General features: G+C 45.1%; 1 protein-coding gene across 2 annotated transcripts in view; it reads left to right on the top strand.

The window, feature by feature from the left end:
* The window catches only part of ASTN2 (astrotactin 2), a 912,698-nt gene that overhangs the window by 144,212 nt on the left and 750,466 nt on the right, over nt 1–18,020 (top strand). For both annotated transcript variants that reach the window (XM_029202991.1, XM_029202990.1), the window contains exon 2: nt 6,144–6,331. In XM_029202991.1, the coding sequence (XP_029058824.1) occupies nt 6,144–6,331 (188 nt within the window). The remainder of the gene's footprint in view (nt 1–6,143; nt 6,332–18,020) is intronic.

The raw sequence follows: 18,020 nt of genomic DNA, 5'->3' as shown, positions 1-18,020 counted from the left end.
CTGAGAACCCTAAGACACTTCCAAAGCCTTTGTAAATGGTCCCATTATTAAACACTTCTCAGTCACCTTACTGAGTGTGTCTTCTCTTTTCTGATGAGACACTGACTGGCACAGAGCCATTTGAAGCGGTCCACAAGAGAGATGATAAAGGTTTGCAGTAAGGCAACCACTTAGAGATAACAATGTAGAGATTGATATTGTAGAGATGATAAGGAAGGGTGTGTATTTGAGATGTATTTCCCAAGCCCACTCCTCATGACTTACTGTGTAGAGGCTGGAACAGCTAATGTCAGGGGTGCGTGAAGTCAATGTCACTACCTTTCCCAGCTCTCCTCTTACCTAGGCAGTGAGTTCATCTCACAGAACGTCTGCTTTCCCCCTCATGGCGAGGCAGAGACCATTTGCAAACTCATCAAAAGCACTCTCTGGCCTTAACGTGAATAATCTGCAGGAGGGTCAGCTGGTGCTGTGGAATCTGAAGACACCCGGTTAGTTAGCCACTTGGGAGACGTTACCAAGATGGCTGGTGAACAGAAGAGCTGCTTATTTTCATAATGACCTTCAGGAATTAAATAAAAATACAATGAGTGCCATAGATTAGGGAGAACAAGCCAATTAAAACCACAACACGCCTTTGGGATTTTTTATTTCTTTTCCGGGAGGCTGAAAGGCATCCGTGGCTGCTGAGGCAGGGTGGAGGTCTTCCCAGAATCACTGATGAAGGCTGATCCCCTTGCTTGGCTTTAGCGGGCGGTGGAGGGGATTTGAGCCTACTGAATATTTCACGAGTTGCAGCCCACGTGGGGAGAACAGTGAAAGGTGAAGAGGCAATGCCTGGGTTTCTTTACGATTCCAATATAAAACTAAGCTCTTCGGGGTGGGAGGGAGGCAGGCATTGGAGTCAGTCTACCGCCGGAAGGCATGGTGCACCAATTCTCCCACTTTAATATCTGCTGTTTCATTTTATATTCATCATGTCAGCATAATCTGCCTTTATGGGAATCATCTTTGTTGCCAACCAAATGCATTTAGTTCCCCTTTTGCTTTAAGTTTGATTGTAATATGACTTGAAGACTTCAATGAAATGTTTATATGCAGGGGCTAGGGGAAGAGGAGAGGGAAAATGCAATTGGAAAATCAATCATCAGGGAATTTCAAGAACCTAGCCTTGGTTATGCTACTATTTCTTTGACCTGTTTTTAATGGACCCAGGACCGGCTCTCGGAGCAAATCTACCTGCTAATTCCCTACTGCATGCTGAAAAAAAGTATACTCTGTTGCCGGACATCCAAAGCTCTTAACTCTGTGTCTGAACCATATTCCCGCCCTGACATTCTACTGCCCTCCTTCTGGTGCATGTGGCTTCACTGCCCTGAGATACCCAGCCACCCAGCCCATCTCTCTGCCTCCTTCTCTCCTCCGAGAGATGGGCAAGATGCCCATCCTCTGCAACACTCATGTTACCACGTTTTGGGAGTGGTTCTTGGTCTCAAAGCTAGGAAAGTCCTGTTCCACCCTCGAGTTCCCAATGGACCTTTACATTTTCTTTATTTCCCTAATGAAACTCAACACTGCTTTCATCGCCTTATTATGGATATGTATAAACACATGTGTGTACGAGTGTATATGTGTGTGTGTATTCATCATTCAGCAATTCAGTTTTTTTTTTTTTAATTGATCACTTATATGTGCCGAAGTACTTGAAATGTGGCAGGAATAAGACACACGGGGTCCCTGCCATCCTGGAGAGACAGGTATTAAATGCATGTTCTAGAAAATACATGAAGTAAAATTCGAATAGTGATAAGTTCCATAGAAAGTGTTTGTAAAGGTGGTACAGTAGAGAGTGCATGTATATGGAGAGAAGTACTTTATTATTTTTAATCTTTTTTTTATTGAAGTATAGTTGATTTACAATGTCATGTTAGTTTCACGTCTACAGCACAGTGATTCAGTTTTGTATATATTTTTCAGATTCTTTTCCCTTATAGGTTATTACAAAACATTGAGTATATTTCCCTGTGCTATACAGTACGTCGTTGTTGTGTATCTATTTTATATATAGTAGTGTGTATATGTTAATCCTAAACTCCTAATTTATCCCTCCCCCTCTTCCCCTTTGGTAACCACAGTTTGTTTTCTATATCTATGGATCTATTTCTGTTTTGTAAGTAAGTTAATTTGTATCTTTTTTAAATTTTAGATTCCATATATAAGCAATGCTGTATGATATTTGTCTTTGCCTTACTTCAGTTAGTATGATAATCGCTATGTCCATCCATGTTGCTGCAAATGGCATTATTTCCTTCTTTTAATGGCTGAGTAATATTCCTTTGTGGATATGTACCACATCCTCTTTATCCATTCATCTATCAATGGGCATTTAGATTTCTTCCACGTCTTGGCTATTGTAAAGAATGCTGCTATGAACATAGGGGTGCATGGATCTTATCGAATTATAGTTTTGGAGAGGAGTACTTTACGTAAGAGTGGCATGGCCTCTCTGAGTAGGTGTTAGTTGGACTGAGAGACAAAGGCTGAGAAGAAGCCAGCTTGCAGGCTTTGGGTGGAGAGTTCCAGAGACACTGGACAGAAAGTCTGTATGTGCTGAGACAAGAGGAAGCCTGGCCTGTGTGAGGAGTAGTTGTAATTCCTGTAGAGCTGGGGTATGCTATGAGAGATGATGTGAGAGGTGGATCAGGATACCGCATGGTGTCCTGGGTCACGTTAAATGGAAAGTGAGCACATGTGTGGACAGTGACATGGGGCAGGGGTAGAATTTCTGCCATTAAAGGACTGTGGGCTTCCCGAAGGCAAAGCTATGTCTCATTTCACTCCAGATTCCAAGCTACTAAGCCACCTGCTATTGAGTAAGTTCTCAGTAAGGTGTGTTGAGTGTCTAAACAAAGAAACACATGAATAAGTGAATGAATGAGAGAACAAATGACCAAGGCCTTCTGCTTCCGCTGAGGCAGTTTTCCCTCTGAGGTTTCATGCCCCTTCTCCCCTCCCAGCAATAGTTTTTTTTTTTTTTTTCCCTCTTTGTAATAGAGTAAGGCCAGAGCTGTTCTTGTGATTCAATATTTACTGTGTTTCACACACTGCTATTATCATTTAGCGTTTACTGTCCGTTGACTGTGCACTCATCGCCGTAGCAAACAAAGAGCTCAATTGGTTTATGGGCTAATTTAGTCAAGGAAAAGGAGATGTTATAAGAGCAACTGGCATAGTAGAAAGTATATAGACTGGAAATCCACTGGGTCCAGCTGGGTACCAGTTCACCAGTGACCTTAAGCAAGTGACTAACCCTGCGTGACCCTCTGTTTTCTAATCTGAACACGGGGATGGCGGCAAGCTCCTTTAATGGTGGGGTTGCAGGCACAGGTGGGGAGAGCTCCAGAAGTAAGGGGTGCAGATTTCAGGAAGGATTCCTCCGCTTCCTCTGCCTGCTTCTGTACCAGGCTGTGGCAACCAGATGTGGCCTGCCTTGGGGCTCTCTGCCGGTGCCATCTCAGGGACTCTTAGCACAGTAAGTGCCTGCCCAGCTGACAGCACACAGATCCTCCTTCTTGAGCCGCTTAATGAGAGACAACAATTTCCAGAGGCAAATCCCAGCGCTGGGTTCCCTGGACGTCTGGTGCTGGCTTTGATGCACAGAGAGAAAAATGAGCAAAGGCACTGAGCAAGGCCATTCACCATAACGTCTTCACGTTGCCTTGGCCCAGCTGGCTGGCTGCCAGAGAAGCTTCTGCCACGTCCTCCGATGCTGAGGCTGGGAGGTTGGGGAGAGGAGGTGCTGGGGAGAGACGTGCTTCATAGACTAGGCTCCCAGCCAGTCTCCTCCCCGGGGCCACACAGTGTGCTCTGGGGGCCCTTTGGGGCCTAAGTTCTAGGAGCCGATGTACTCCTGAGATGGTCTGCAGCCCTGCTCCACTCTTATTGCAGCAAGGGAAGCCCAAGCAGGTTTTCCCTTGGACTCATAACTTACTATATTCCAGCCACTTTGTCTTTGCCTTGGGATGAGGTGGGAGGCTGTTGGTTTAGAGCAGAGTGGTGACGTGAGCTGACTTATGCTGTGGCAGGATTCTTCTGGCTTCTGGTTGAGCATAGGCAGAAGAGGCAAGGGTGGAAGAAAAGAGTCAAGTTGAAGAGCCCTTGCAGGAAGGCAGGCAAGAGGGGAGGGTGGGTGTCTTGGCCCAGGTGGCTTGCGGTAGAGGAGCTGAGAAGGGTTGCATTGCGGATGCCTTTTGAAGGATTTCCTGATGGACTGGATGAAGAGTGGGAGAGAAAGCAGGCAATCAAGAATGTCTCAAGAGCGTCTGAAGGGTGCATTAGATCCTGTCCCTATTAATAATAATAATAATGATCATAAATGTTAATAGCTAACTTTTTATAGCACTTATTAAGGGCCAGATGCTCTTTCCCTAAGGACTTTTTTTTTTTTAATTAATTAATTATTTTTGGCTGTGTTGGGTCCTCGTTTCTGTGCGAGGGCTTTCTCTAGTTGCAGCAAGCGGGGGCCACTCTTCATCGCGGTGCGCGGGCCTCTCACTGTCGCGGCCTCTCTTGTTGCGGAGCACAGGCTCCAGACGCGCAGGCTCGGTAGTTGGGGCTCACGGGCCCAGTTGCTCTGCGGCATGTGGGATCCTCCCAGACCAGGGCTCGAACCCGTGTCCCCTGCATCGGCAAGCGGATTCTCAACCACTGCGCCACCAGGGAAGCCACCCTAAGGACTTTTGATTGTGAAATTGAAGGAGTTAGAGTCTACTGGGAATGGACCATATAAGAATGATTCGGTAGAATTTGGTGAGCAAATATCATCATCTCATCTCAAGGTGACTCTTTCATTCAGTGTCACCAGGTGTGATGGGGGCTGCCGTGGGCATGGGTTGAGCTGACTAGATAAGAAGTTCTAACTCGTCTTCCTCATCAATCCTCCCCAGGCTCATGTCTGTGTGCATGTACATGAGGTCTTTGGGGACTGTAGAAATACTGTCTCTAGGTCAGCTCTATAGCTCCGTCCAGAGGTCCAAGCGTTAGACGCTATTAAGGCCACTTGTCTATTGATGGATTGATTGCCTCTTTCCTACAGTAACTGTCACTTGAGGAAAGATCTGATAATTCACCAACCCCATCACCCTTCCCCTTCATTCACAGGACACACTGATAGGCCTTGCCCTTCAAAATATTTTCAGGGACACATCCCTTTAGCAGACAGCACTAGGAAAAGGTTGTATGATCCCACTGCAAGGATGCTTTTGGTACTGTATGCTCTCACCCTTCTTAATAAGAAGCTATATTGCTACAATTACATTGACTGGAAGTACTATTAAAGTGGTACTTATTATTTTTAAAGCATTTTCAGAGGGAAAAACAGCATAGAGGCAAGAGTTAGGAAGTTCAAGTCAGGTGACCTGACAATTGACTAGAAAGTCCTAACTTCCCATTGGTTATATGAGAACATTGAAGTAGGAAAGAGGGTTTTCAAGTATTTTTAAGCCATGGAAACCTTTGTGCCAGTACTTCCTGGCTTGAAAGTACAGTATATACAATATGAGGGAAAAAATGGAGTGGCTCTGACTGAAGCAGGAGAAATGGCTCAGAACAACCCACTTACCAAGCTCCTTTCCCTTAAAGGATGATCCTGAGGCACCTCAGCTGGGCCAGATGTTCTTTTGGGCCTTCCTGGCTCTGAGGTTCTGCGTTTCTGCCATGAGCATTTCCAACTCAGCTTCTGAAGGGTTCGCACTCTGAACTCCCACTCTTCAGAGATGTCTTTCCTTCACCTTCTTATAGTTCCGTGGCCTCACAAGAACGTAAGCACGTTCACCTCTTGCTTAGTTCGCCTCCACTGTTGGAGTAGAATGAATACCTTATCATGCATGCTGGTATCAAAAGGGCACCAGGCAGAGCTGGGTTCAAATCCTGCCTCTGCCACTCTGTTGTTTGGGGATAACCTTGGCTACAGTTGACTCATCTGTAAATGGAAGTGATGGTCTCTGGCTCAGAGATTCCATGTGGGGAGAGACATCCTGGTACAGGTAGGTGCCTTCAGAGCTCCTGAATACATGTGGCCCCTCTCCTCCCTGGAGCGCTGAGGCCAGACCTGCCGCTCACCCAGCACCTTGGGTCTTGTCTTGCAGAGATGTCAGGCACGGCAGCGGACATCTCGCTGGTGCACTGGAGACAGCAGTGGCTGGAGAACGGCACCTTGTACTTCCACGTCTCCATGAGCAGCTCCGGGCAGCTGGCCCGGGCCACCGCCCCCACCCTCCAGGAGCCCTCAGAGATTGTAGAGGAGCAGATGCACATCCTCCACATTTCTGTGATGGTGAGTGAGTGGGAATGCAGTGGGGGCTTTGGGGGGTGGGTAAAGGGAAGGGCGAGTGGAGAGACTGTGGCAGGAGGCAGGGGATGGCCAGCAGGTGGAGGGAAGGAGCTGGCCAAGTGCGAGAGGTTAGAATGATAAACAGAAGGTCAGATGGGTCCCGCGGTGTCGCTTGGACTGATGCACTCTCGTCCATCATCTGTCAGCTGTGACAAACTAATTGTGCTTCAGAGGAGAAAATAAAGGGTCTCCAACTCCTTGGCCTTTTGGCCGACATCTCTGGGAACAGCTGTTTAACATCTGTCACGTGCTTGACCTGCTTTGCCGAGGGCTGAGATTCAGCGCTCCACAACCGGCCATTCCAAGAATGACTGAACAAACAAAATTGGAATGGGGCTGCCCTTCCCCAAGTGCCCTTGATGTGCCAGGTGCTTTAACTCTCACAACACCCCCTGCAGTGTAGACCGTGCATGGTGGTCCCTGGAGCTGGACTGGGCATAGCCGGGGCTGTCACACACCAAAGCCCCCTCCATTACCCTCACTTTATAGCTGTGAATACTGAGTCAGAGGGGTAGAGAAACTTCCCCAAGGTCACATAGCTAGGAAGAGATGGAGCTGCTCTTGGGTATTTGAACCCATGTGTATCTGGCTACAAAAACTGAACTATGTCCTCTACACTCTCTCTCTCAATGCAAGAATTTTTTGACTGTCCACCATGTGTGAAGCACTGCACCCGGCACATTCATGGACATGATTTCATTGCATTCTCACCAAGAAGTCAGACATGTCACTTCCATGTTAGACATGAAGTTATGGACACATAGAGATCTGTTGTCTGTTGGCCCCAGGGTCTGGAACACTCTGAGGCTGCTGCCTCCCCAGAAAAGCATGCTAGGACAGAAATCACCTGAATGGTAAAGTGTATGTAGATTCACATTAACGATGTATTAGGAAAGCTGTAATTAATGGCTTTGCGCAGTAGATAGAAAAAAATGCAATGTGCGGAATGTACGGGGGTCTAACTGGCTCAAGAAGAGATCAGATAATAGCTACAGCTGACATCCCTCTAGTGCTTTCACTCCTGAAGCTTATTACGTTCTTACGTTATTTTCCCCTTTTTACCTTTAGCACAGCTCTGCCAGATGCAAGAGGGTAGGAAAAGTTATTCCCAACCTATGTGTGAGGAAGGTAGGGATCAGAGAGGTAGAGTGATTGACCTAAGGCCACTCAGCAAAATAGGGCTATAACCCAGCCCTTCATGTTTTCCTTCCATTCAGTAGTCAACAGTACTTACCAAGGGCCTACAATGGAGCAGATCTTGCCTTTTGGTCTCTGTTCTCCTGGTCCCTCTTCAGCCTGCACTGTGCATTAGACATTGTCATTAGGGCTGAGTAAGTGCCTGGAAATGTTCTCTTTTTGGAAAAACACACACATACCCCAGCCAGACAGTGACGTTAAATTTGGACCTAACTCATGCTCATCACGTGGAGGAACAAATCAAGGCCTTTGTGTTATTCATGGAATGAGTGTGATAGACTTTTCCCATTTTTATATTTAGCGAGTGATGCAGCCACACGCCAAGCCAAGTGGATGCCTGCATGCTAAGTTTGGGTTGCAAGTTTGTAAGCACCCTCTCAGGGTACTTGCTGAGTTCCTCAAGGGGCCCGGGGCACCAGCCGATGGGCATGACGGCTCTTCTTTTAGTCTGAGTGAGACTCGGTTTGAACTAATATTTATTAAGCATTTTCTGTTCGGCATGGCGTTTACTCACCTACGTCCTTCCCATAACCCAGTGACCTAGACAGTATTATCTCAATGATCAGTGAGTCCTGCATGGCCTTTCTCTGCTTCCATGCCCAGTGTTAGTGTTAGTGAAATCAGACCTCTCCCCAAAGACTGAAGGTGTTTCTCACTTTTTTCTGCTCAGTGAGTTTAGCTTGGAAAGAAGAACTCACTAAGACCCAGATGTCGCTCCAGTTCCCTGTAATTCAGGATGTGGCTGGTGGAGTAGGTGGTGTGGAGGTTGCCAGTCTCTAGACCCTCCCCGCCCGCAAGCTGGAGTGGCCCAAGGCTACCACCTTGTGGTCCCACCCATTCTTTCCCCCTTCAGTGCTCCCAAATCTTGATCTTTCCTGTCCTCACCTTACCCTCAGCAGACAGTCCTGTCCAGGAAACATTGGTTCCCTTTGCATCTGTTGATGGCAGCCCAGCCTCTCAGAGGTGTGGGACATGCCTCAGGGAACCCTGCCCTCTACATAGAGGTAGGACGACATGGCTATAAGCATAGACACCTGAGCCCAAGTGCTTGGGTGTAAAGTTTCACTCTGCCACTTAGCACTCTGGGTGATGTTGGGTAAAGTATTTAACCCATCTATGCCATGTTTTGTCATCTATAAAAATGAGGATTATACTAATACTTACTGTTTATCAGAGCACTTGTATCAGAGGAGCTTGGCATACAAGGGCATTAGGTTTTATTATTAGGCACACTTTTATTATGGAGATGTGCTGATGTATTATACCCATTCATTTCACAGATGGATAAACTGAGGTCCAAATACAGACTAGGACTTGTCCAGGACCCCCAGCCAGACAGTGGGGCTTGGCCAGGAGGACAGACCCCTCCGTGGCTCAGACTCTGTCCTTGCCGTTCTGGCCACAGATAATTCAGCAAGAATAAAAAGAGTGTTTGGTTCTCCCCACTCCCGCCTTACCAATCTTTTTAATTTTTAAGACAAATCTTGAACCTTATAGATTTTTAAATCCCAAACGTTTAAAATGGCATTCATGGTGGCTGGGACCTGCCTTCCCATTTCACAGATGAAAAATCTGAGATTCAGTGAGTTTAACTGACTTGCCTAAGGCTGCGTGGCTAACAAGAAAGCACTTCTGGGCCCAGGCTTTTCCAAGATTCCAAACTCATGTCACGGGGCTACTCAGGACACCGTGACTCTCCCTCTGTCAAACTTTGCATTGTTATCATCTTCGGTGAAGATCTGAGATGGTTTTGTGAGAAGACCAAATCATCCAGTCAAATCTCAAAGAAACCTGGAGGTCAGAGTCAATGTTTTCCATCCACTTTCCTCAGCATAAATATCCTGCCCACCCATGCAGGGCAGCCAGTTCCAGCTCAGTCACTGGAACCTGCTACAATCCATGCCTACTGGAGTGGAACCAGCATGCCCTTTTGGGCTTGTTAAGCCCTGAGTTGAGCATCTACTTTATCCCAGAAGGTTGCATCATCTGACTATTAATATCCCAAGAGTCAGGCAACAAAGAGGTACTCGGTGAAACCCTGGGCAGAGGAAGAAAGTAGAGGGTCATTCATCTAGTCTGCAGCCCCGACTTCAGCTACTCAGAGCAGTCCCATGCCTGCCTCAGCCATGCAGGGGGCACGGTGGATGCTGAGAACAGAGCAGAGGTTCGGAAGGCATGGTCTTTCTTGCTTCCTGCTTCCCGCTTCCTGATGGTTTTACTCTTGGGAGTTCCATCACCTCTTTGAGTCTCAGTTTACCTATGAAACAACTGATCATACCAGTCTCACAGGGTTATTGAGAAGAGTGGAAGAAATATATAAATCGTACCTAATATCTAGTCTGGCATATTGTGGGGATACAGTAAAGGTGGCTGTTACTACTGCCGGTGCAGCAATTTTAAAGGACTCTAATGGAGGAGTAAGGAGACATTGGATTGAGTCTTCTTTTTGCTGCTATCTTGCTATCTGATCTAGAGAAATATTCACAATACCTGACATTTACTGAGTATTCACTACATCCCAGCTAGTGTTCCAAATTTTGTTTTACGTGCATTATTAAATTTAATCCTTACAACAGATCTTAAGGTGGATACTCTTGTTATGTTTATTTCATAGATGTGGAACCTGAGGTGTTAACGATATCAATAGCTATTGGTGTGAGTTGGTCAAGGTTAAATGGTAAAACAAATATTTAGTTCTATAGCGGCAGACTCTAGATCCTCTGCTCTTAATCTGTAAAGCAGACCATCATTTCTCTTCTCCCTGAATTAATTGCTGACTTAAATTATAAAATGTTATGGGCAAAGGAATACAAAGACTCCCACCTTATGTGGAATCTATGGGTGTGTTAAGGGGGGTTATGACTTGGGAGTCAACTCCAAGGTTAAACAGCATCTCTGTTGCTGGCTTTATGACCTTGGCCAAATCAACCTCATCATTCGTAAAATAGGAATAATATTTCCTAATTCTCAGATTTGTTTCTAAGTACTGAATGAGGTCACACACGCATAATAAAAACAATGGCTACCCTCACTGAGGACTTTCTGAATGCCAGGCACAGTCTAGGTGTGGTACCTGCAGCATTCCATTTAATTGTTCTGGTTCCTCTATAAGATAGATACTGTTCCTGTCCCTCATTTACAGATGAAGAACCTGGGAGCTAGTGAGATTTTATAACCTGCTGAAGTTCACATCACCAATGAGTACCAAAGCTGAGATTCCAACTCCAGTCTGCACAAATTAATAAGAATCTTTGCTCTTGGGCATGATTCTGCATGGTGCAGTGCCTGAAATTCAGTAAGTGCTCACGAAGTGGTAGCTGTCATTACAATGTTAGCTGTAGTGACAACAGTGACCAAATATTGTTGCCACAATGTTTTGAGCAAAGGGATGAAAGGAAATGTTTGATTTGATGAGTGAGAAGAGAAGACCTTTGAGGACATGTTTCTTTCAAAGGGACCATCCCACAGAAAATGCCACAGATTTGTACTGGTGGGCCCCAGTGAGGAGGGCTTACAGAGGACCAAGCTTCCAAGGTGTTTGAGCTCTCCAGAAATGGAGGGGCCTGAGTCAGAGGGTAGTGAGGTCCTTGTCTTTGGGGGTATGCAAGCAAAGGCTAGAAGCCGTATTTGTCAGGACTTTGAGAGGAATAATAGTTAAATTAGATGACTATTGTATTCCTTCAAACTTGAAGATCTATGATTCTATGGCATAATATATAGAAAAACACTTTGAGGATTATAAACTGCCCCATAGATCTAAGAAATTATTATTACCATTCTCAATCAGCAGCTTTGTTTAAAGGGTCTGTGTGATATGGGGATAGTACATTTTAAAGCTTTCTGTGAAAAATGGCTTTAGATCATTTCCCCAGTCATTGCATTTATTCATTCACAGCATATCATGTATTCCTTAGTTTATTGATTTAATCACTCAATCATGCAATGCTTTACTTGCCCACTAAACCCAACAATGAAAATCCTATCTGGTAGAAAAAAATTAAAAAGTAAAAGGCTCTAAAAAATCAACCACAGGTTCAGAGCAAGCCAACTCTGTGGGATTTGATCATTAAAAGGGGTCCTACGTTTTAAGTTGTATTCATGAAAAATGAGTTTTCTGAGCAACTAGTTTTAGAAGGTTCTAGGTGAGACTTGAAATATTGTGTTTACTTTTGGGGATCATATGTTAAGATAAACAATAACTAACTGGAAAATGTATGAGAAAATAATCAAGACAGCGAAGAGTCTTAAAATAATGCTCACAAGCACTGTTACAATGCTTAGTTAGTGTTATAGTCATTGACAGATTGTTAACTCATTTAATCCTTACGATAATCCTAAATCAATAGATGTCATTATTACTCCTGTTCTACTTTTGAGAACATGTAGGCATAGAGAATGTAACTACCATGCAAGCCCTGTGGACCTGGTATCCCAAGGTTCGTCACTGACTTACCGGCCATGTGACTTGGGCATGTTCCTTCCCTCTGCTTCTTCCATTTCCTCATCTACAATGGAGTGAGGGTGGAAATACCTGCCAAAGAATGCTGTTGTGAGGATCACCTAAGATGATACACGTAAAGCACATATTGCTAGAGCCTGACACACAGTCAGGTCGTCATAAGTGTTCAGACTCTGCTTTTTACAAGTGTATGTTTCCTAGGGCTGCCATCACAATGCACCATAAACTGAGTGACTTAAACAACAGAACTTTACTGCCTCACCGTCCTGTAGGCTAGAAATCTGAGATCAAGCTGTGGGCAGGCCAAGATGTGGATCTGTTCCAGACCCCTCCCCTAGCTTGTGGCAAGATAACCCTGTTCTTCCTGGCATTCTCCCTGTGTGGGTGTCTATCTCTGTGTCCAAATTTTCTCCTTTTTATAGGACACTGTTTACATTGGATTGAGGCCCACCGTAATGACACCATCATAACTTGATTACCTCTATATGTAAAGATCCAGTCTCCATGTAAGGTCACATTCTGAGGTACTGGGGATTTGGAGTCCAACATATCTTTTTTGGGGAGACACAATTCAAGAAATAACAATAAGTGCTATTGCTGTGTTATTTATAAGTGATATTAATGAAGGATGCCCAGGGCCACCAAGGTGGGAGAACCCAAAGCCTTTCAGAGTGAAGGCAGAGTAGAAGGGGAAACATCTTGACTAAGAGGAATATTTTTAAAAAGGTGGCAGCAGTGGTACGAAAATCATGTGATACACATAGCACAAAAATCTCTGGCCTGGGACTCAGCTGTCGCAGCCCTGCCCCTCATGTGCTCTGTGACCTTGAGCAGGTCACATTCCCTTCTTAGCCTTAGTATCCCCATCTGTAAGTTGAGATCCTCAAGCTTATATCTGTTGCCAAGACATGATGAAGTTTGGACGTACAAATATCCCAAGTACATTTTTATATGTGTGCCATACCTCGTGAATCCCATTTACTTTTTTTGTTTCCCCAGAAAGTGAAATTTTTAAAATCACAAATGCATTTTTTTAGTTTTTAAAAATGTAAATCATATGTACCTTGAAGCTTGGCCATGGCTTGCCTCAACAACAAGGATTAACTAAAATCCCACAGAGTCTCTAGCTAGGCTAATGGGAAGATGAGGAGAATAAGCCATGGCTTCTGTCCTAAAGGAAATATGGCTTATCTGCCACGACATTTAGGGATGCAGCTTAGGGAAGTATTGATGGAATGAGCCTGAGGTGGTGTCAGGAGGCCTGGTTTCACGTTAAAGACTGTACCTTGTACCAGCTGCAGAGATTTGGACAAACCTTCACCTCTCTGAGCTTCTTGATTGGTCATCTGCCAAATGGGAATAAAATTAGAATCAAAACATTGAACTGAGATAGTGCACATGAAAGCATTTGGCTAGGTTTCCCCCAAAGCAGTAGAACTCTACAGTTTTGTTGGAACGTTGGAGCTGAAAACACCTTAGACCTTGCAGAATCCAGTTCTTGAGATGTCAGCTTTTGCTTGCCTTTTCTGTGAACAAATCACTCTGAACCTCAGTGACTGAGCAAACAATGCTTTACTTCTCATGCACGTTACACGTCAGCAGTTGCAGTCACGGTGGCCCAGATCCGCTTGTCTTCTCATGCTGGGACTGTGGCTGAAGGGGAGCCCCAGTCTGAGACATTTGGTCTTCATGGCAATGAGCAAGACAGCAGGCAGAAATCTAGGATGGCTCTTAAAGCAAATGCTTAGACATTCTGTGGGCCAGAGCATATCGTGTGGCCAAGCCAGTGGCAGGGGGGTACGGTCCTATATGGAGAACGGGCATGTGAACGAATGCAGATAGCAGTTAGATGAGACCATGCCTCATTTTACAGATGGAGAAGAATGAGGCCAGAAAATGGACCTTCTCCATCCCTGCTCCATTCTTCTGGGCCAACAATCAAGCCCAGCTGGAGAAGGCTGACAAAGGCATCCTGGATATACATCTCAGGAAGGGGGCCTGGAGGCCGTTCCTTTGAGCCTTCTGGTCAAAAAGAAATGCAAGATGGAAATGTATATAAGAAAAAAAATCTGCATAATGGGTGGGGAGCAAAGAGAGAGACAGGGAAAACAGACATCCACCAGTATTTATTGAGCAACTGTTGTATACTAGATGTGTAGAAACTACCAGCGGCAGAGAGAAATCAAAGGAAACCGAAAGAGGCAGCCAAGGACAATGAGAGAGATGTAGAAAAATAAAGGGAAATTGGCAGGAACAGACAGAAAAGGATTTAGCAATAGAAGCAGAGGTGGGGAAAGAGGAAACAGAGAATAAAAGACATGGAGGAAACCACACAAAGACAAGTAAACAGGGAAAGAGAAACAGCAGAGTGAGAGGGACCAGATAGATTGGGATCCCCAGAAAGAGCCTTGGAGGGTGGACTGACGGTGTGAAGGGTGGGGTGCTAGGAGCAAGGCAGAGGCTGAGGAGGAAGTCCGGAAGATGGGGCAACATCCAGCAGAGACGGGGAGGCTCTGAGGCGGGGCTTCAGGACCAGCAGATCTGAGAAGAGGCAGGAGAGGTTGAGGTGGGTGAAGCTGCAGTGCCGAGTCCTGGAGGGTGGGGGGGATCCAGAGACTACAGAGGGGCAACACAGGGAGGGGCCAGATGGGTTGGCAGAAAAGTCAAGGAGAATGTCCTCTCCATGGCCACGCCCCACCTGCTTTCCTCCAGCCTCTTGTCCACATTTCATCTTCCTTCAAGGACCCAGGGCTTTCGTATGGTGTTCTAGCAACAGGGAATGAATGAATGGGGTGTGTGTACAAGTGGGGTGCCATGTTCCCACTGTTTACTCCCCTTCCCGCATGTTCTGAGTCTATCTGCAGTGAAGATCGAGGTGGGCTTCCCTTGGGTTCATTAGTGGGCTTCCACTTCCTGCTTCACTTAACTCCCCTTTGTCCCCTCTCCCCATCTTCAGGTGGCAGCTTGGTTTGGTGGAAGTAATGTGTGTTTGGAGACAGACAGCTGTGCATTCAAATCGTACTCTTTCCCATATTGCTGTTTGACGTCAGATATATTCCTGAACTTCTCTGATTCTTACTTTCCCCTGAATTTCCAGTGAGGCTGTGAATTTCTCATTCATGGGGCTCAGGGGAGAAATAAATGATAAAAGACACATGAAATGTCTTAGAACAGTGCTCAGAGAAGATCCCTTTCTTTTCCTTTTGCCTCCTAAAAATTCCTTTCTAATCCACTGTTGGGCTTGGCCTTGGAAAACATCCTTAGAGCTAAGTTGGGCAGGAGTTATTAAGAATATTGACTCTAAAATACTGATATAAATAATTGACTAATAAATAAATGGGATAGAAGAGAGAACTCTTTCTTACAGTGGAATTCCAATTAATAAATGTAGAGGAAAGAGGGAACTAGAAAGTCACCATTAGACCGTCACCACTATAATAATTACTACCAACAAGATCCACCCATGTATACTAAAATTAATGGGTGAAACGTCAAGAAGCAGCAGGATATTTGCAGCCTCAAAGAATTACACCACCACCCACCCCCTCGGATATGTATTAATTACAGAGAGAAAATGGTGACTTCACAGTGGGACAGTCTGGTAGACACCACTTGCATTAACTTCCTAGCGCTGCTATAACGAATTACCAAACACCGAGCGGCTTCAAACGACAGAAATTGATGTTGATGCTTGTACAGTTTTGGAGACCAGAAGTCCAAGATCAAGGGGTCGGCAGGGCTGCATGCTCTCCAGGGCTCTAGGGGATAATCCATTCCTTGCCTCTTCTAGTTTATGGTGGCTCCATGCTTCCTTGGCTTGTGGCTACTTGACTCCAATTTCTGCTTTCATCTGCCTCTCACCTTCTCCTCTGTGTCCTTTCTTCTATGTCTCTCGTAAGGACATGTGTCAGTGGATCGAGGATCCACCTGGATAATTCAAGATGATCTCCCCCTTGCAAGATCCCTAGCTTACCTACATCTGCAAAATAAGGTCATATTCACAGGTTCTGGGCACTGGGATATGGATATATCTTTTTGGGGGGTCCGCCGTTCAACCCACTACATCACCTTAACCAAGTGATCCAAGTTAGCTTCACCAGGAACAAGACGTATGGACAGCCTGAATCTCCTGATAGGATGCAGTGAGAAGAGCACAATGCCGTTTCTCTGGTTTTCTTGCCAAAAAATGGTGTAACTTGATTCTAATCCTGAGAAAACATTAGAGATAAACTCAAAGTGAGGGACATGCTACAGAATAGCTGACCAGCGTTCTTCAAAGGTATTAAGATCATGAAAGACAGGGAAGACTGAGAAATTGGCACAAATAAGAGAAGACAAGGGAGACTCGAAAATTAAATGCCACGTAGGATCCTGGGTTAGACCCGGCCACCACCTTCCCCACCCACCCACCCCCCAAAAAAATAACGTTGGTGGCAAACCTAGTGAAATCCAAATAGGTCTGTAGTTTAGCTGATGGGATTGTATTGTTAACGTCCAGGTTTTGATTATTCTACGGTTGTCTCTCAGTATCCATGGGAGATTGGTTATAGGACCCCCACAGAGACAAAAATTCATGGATGCTCAAGTTCTTTAGATAAAATAATGTAGTGCAGTTGGTCCTCCGTATCCATGGGTTCTGCACATGTGGATTCAACTAACAGAGGATCAGTTGAACCCATGGATACAGAACCTGCAGATAAGGAGGACCAGCTGTATTTTGTTATGAGAAATGTTACCTTTAGGGGGAAGTGAGTGAAGACAATGAAAGAACTCTCTGCAGTAACGTTGCAACTTCTGGTGAGTTTATAATTATTTCAGTATAAAAGAGTTAAAAACAGAGTATTGCATCTGGAACAGGACTGTTTGGGTTAGATCCTGGACTCATGGCTGACCTCCCAGTGTGACATGGTTAAGTTACTCCCTCGTGCCTCAGTTTCCTCCACTGTAAAATGTGATAATAATAGTTTCTACCTCCTGGAATTAAAATGAGGTCACACGTGTAAACTCTACGCAAATGTTGTATCATCAATTTCATTAATATTGCTCCTGTCATTGTTCCTTTTTCACCAATGATAAAACCAAGGCCTCGACAGTTAAAACTACTCTTTTCTAAGATCACACAGCCAGTGCCCGACCCCAGAATTAAAGTTACGTTTCTGATTCCAAGTGATCTCTCTCCTCTATGGTATTTCTTCTCTTACAGGGGCAAGGATGGGTAAAGATCTTTTAGGGACCCATCTTCATAACCATCTAGTTAATACTTGACTCTGTGTGTTGTTAATGCAGGTCTGCACTTGGACTGTGGAAGGAGGTAGCGTATCCTCTTTAGAAGTGACGAGAGCAGACATTTCTGACTTAGATTCCCCCCAAAAAACAAAAACAGCTACTTTGAAACTCCTCTAGTCCAACTCCTTCATTTTAGAGTGAAAACAAATACAGAAACTAAGGCTGTAGGTCTCAAAGAGTGACATGGTCAATGTCATGTGGCAGGTCAATGACAGAGCTGGCCTTCCCATCTAGATCTCATGACTCTGTGTGTGTGTGTGTGTGTGTGGCCCCCACTGAACCACACTTTCTAAACCTCCCCCAGCTGTGATCTGCACTCAGTAGATGGCCCCTCACTCTGTGCTGTGGGAGCCGTAAACATATGGGTTCAGCACAACGATATTTCACTTCATTGTGGTTAATCGTGCTGTCTGCAAATCTATCAATACAGTCAAACAATCACCCAATTCAAACTTCTGCTGCTAATGTCCCCCAGCTCAAGGGTGTCTTTAATAGCAAAATAATACTTGTTTTTTCTTCCTTCCCTCTCTGTGTTTTTCCTAATCTCTCCCCGATGAGACATAACATTAATTACAGCAGTTAGCAGAAATTCTGTCTCCATTACTGCCTGCCACCTTCTCCATCTTGACTTCTGCCTCCAAAATTTCTCTCCTGAATGAAGGGAGGGGGTTTATGCAGATGTGTGATTGC

Source organism: Monodon monoceros, unplaced genomic scaffold (assembly GCF_005190385.1).
Source record: "Monodon monoceros isolate NGI ecotype Baffin Bay Population unplaced genomic scaffold, NGI_Narwhal_1 Super_Scaffold_5, whole genome shotgun sequence".
In the NCBI taxonomy this organism is placed as follows: Eukaryota; Metazoa; Chordata; class Mammalia; order Artiodactyla; family Monodontidae; genus Monodon; species Monodon monoceros.
This window is presented reverse-complemented; position numbering and strand designations above follow the sequence as displayed.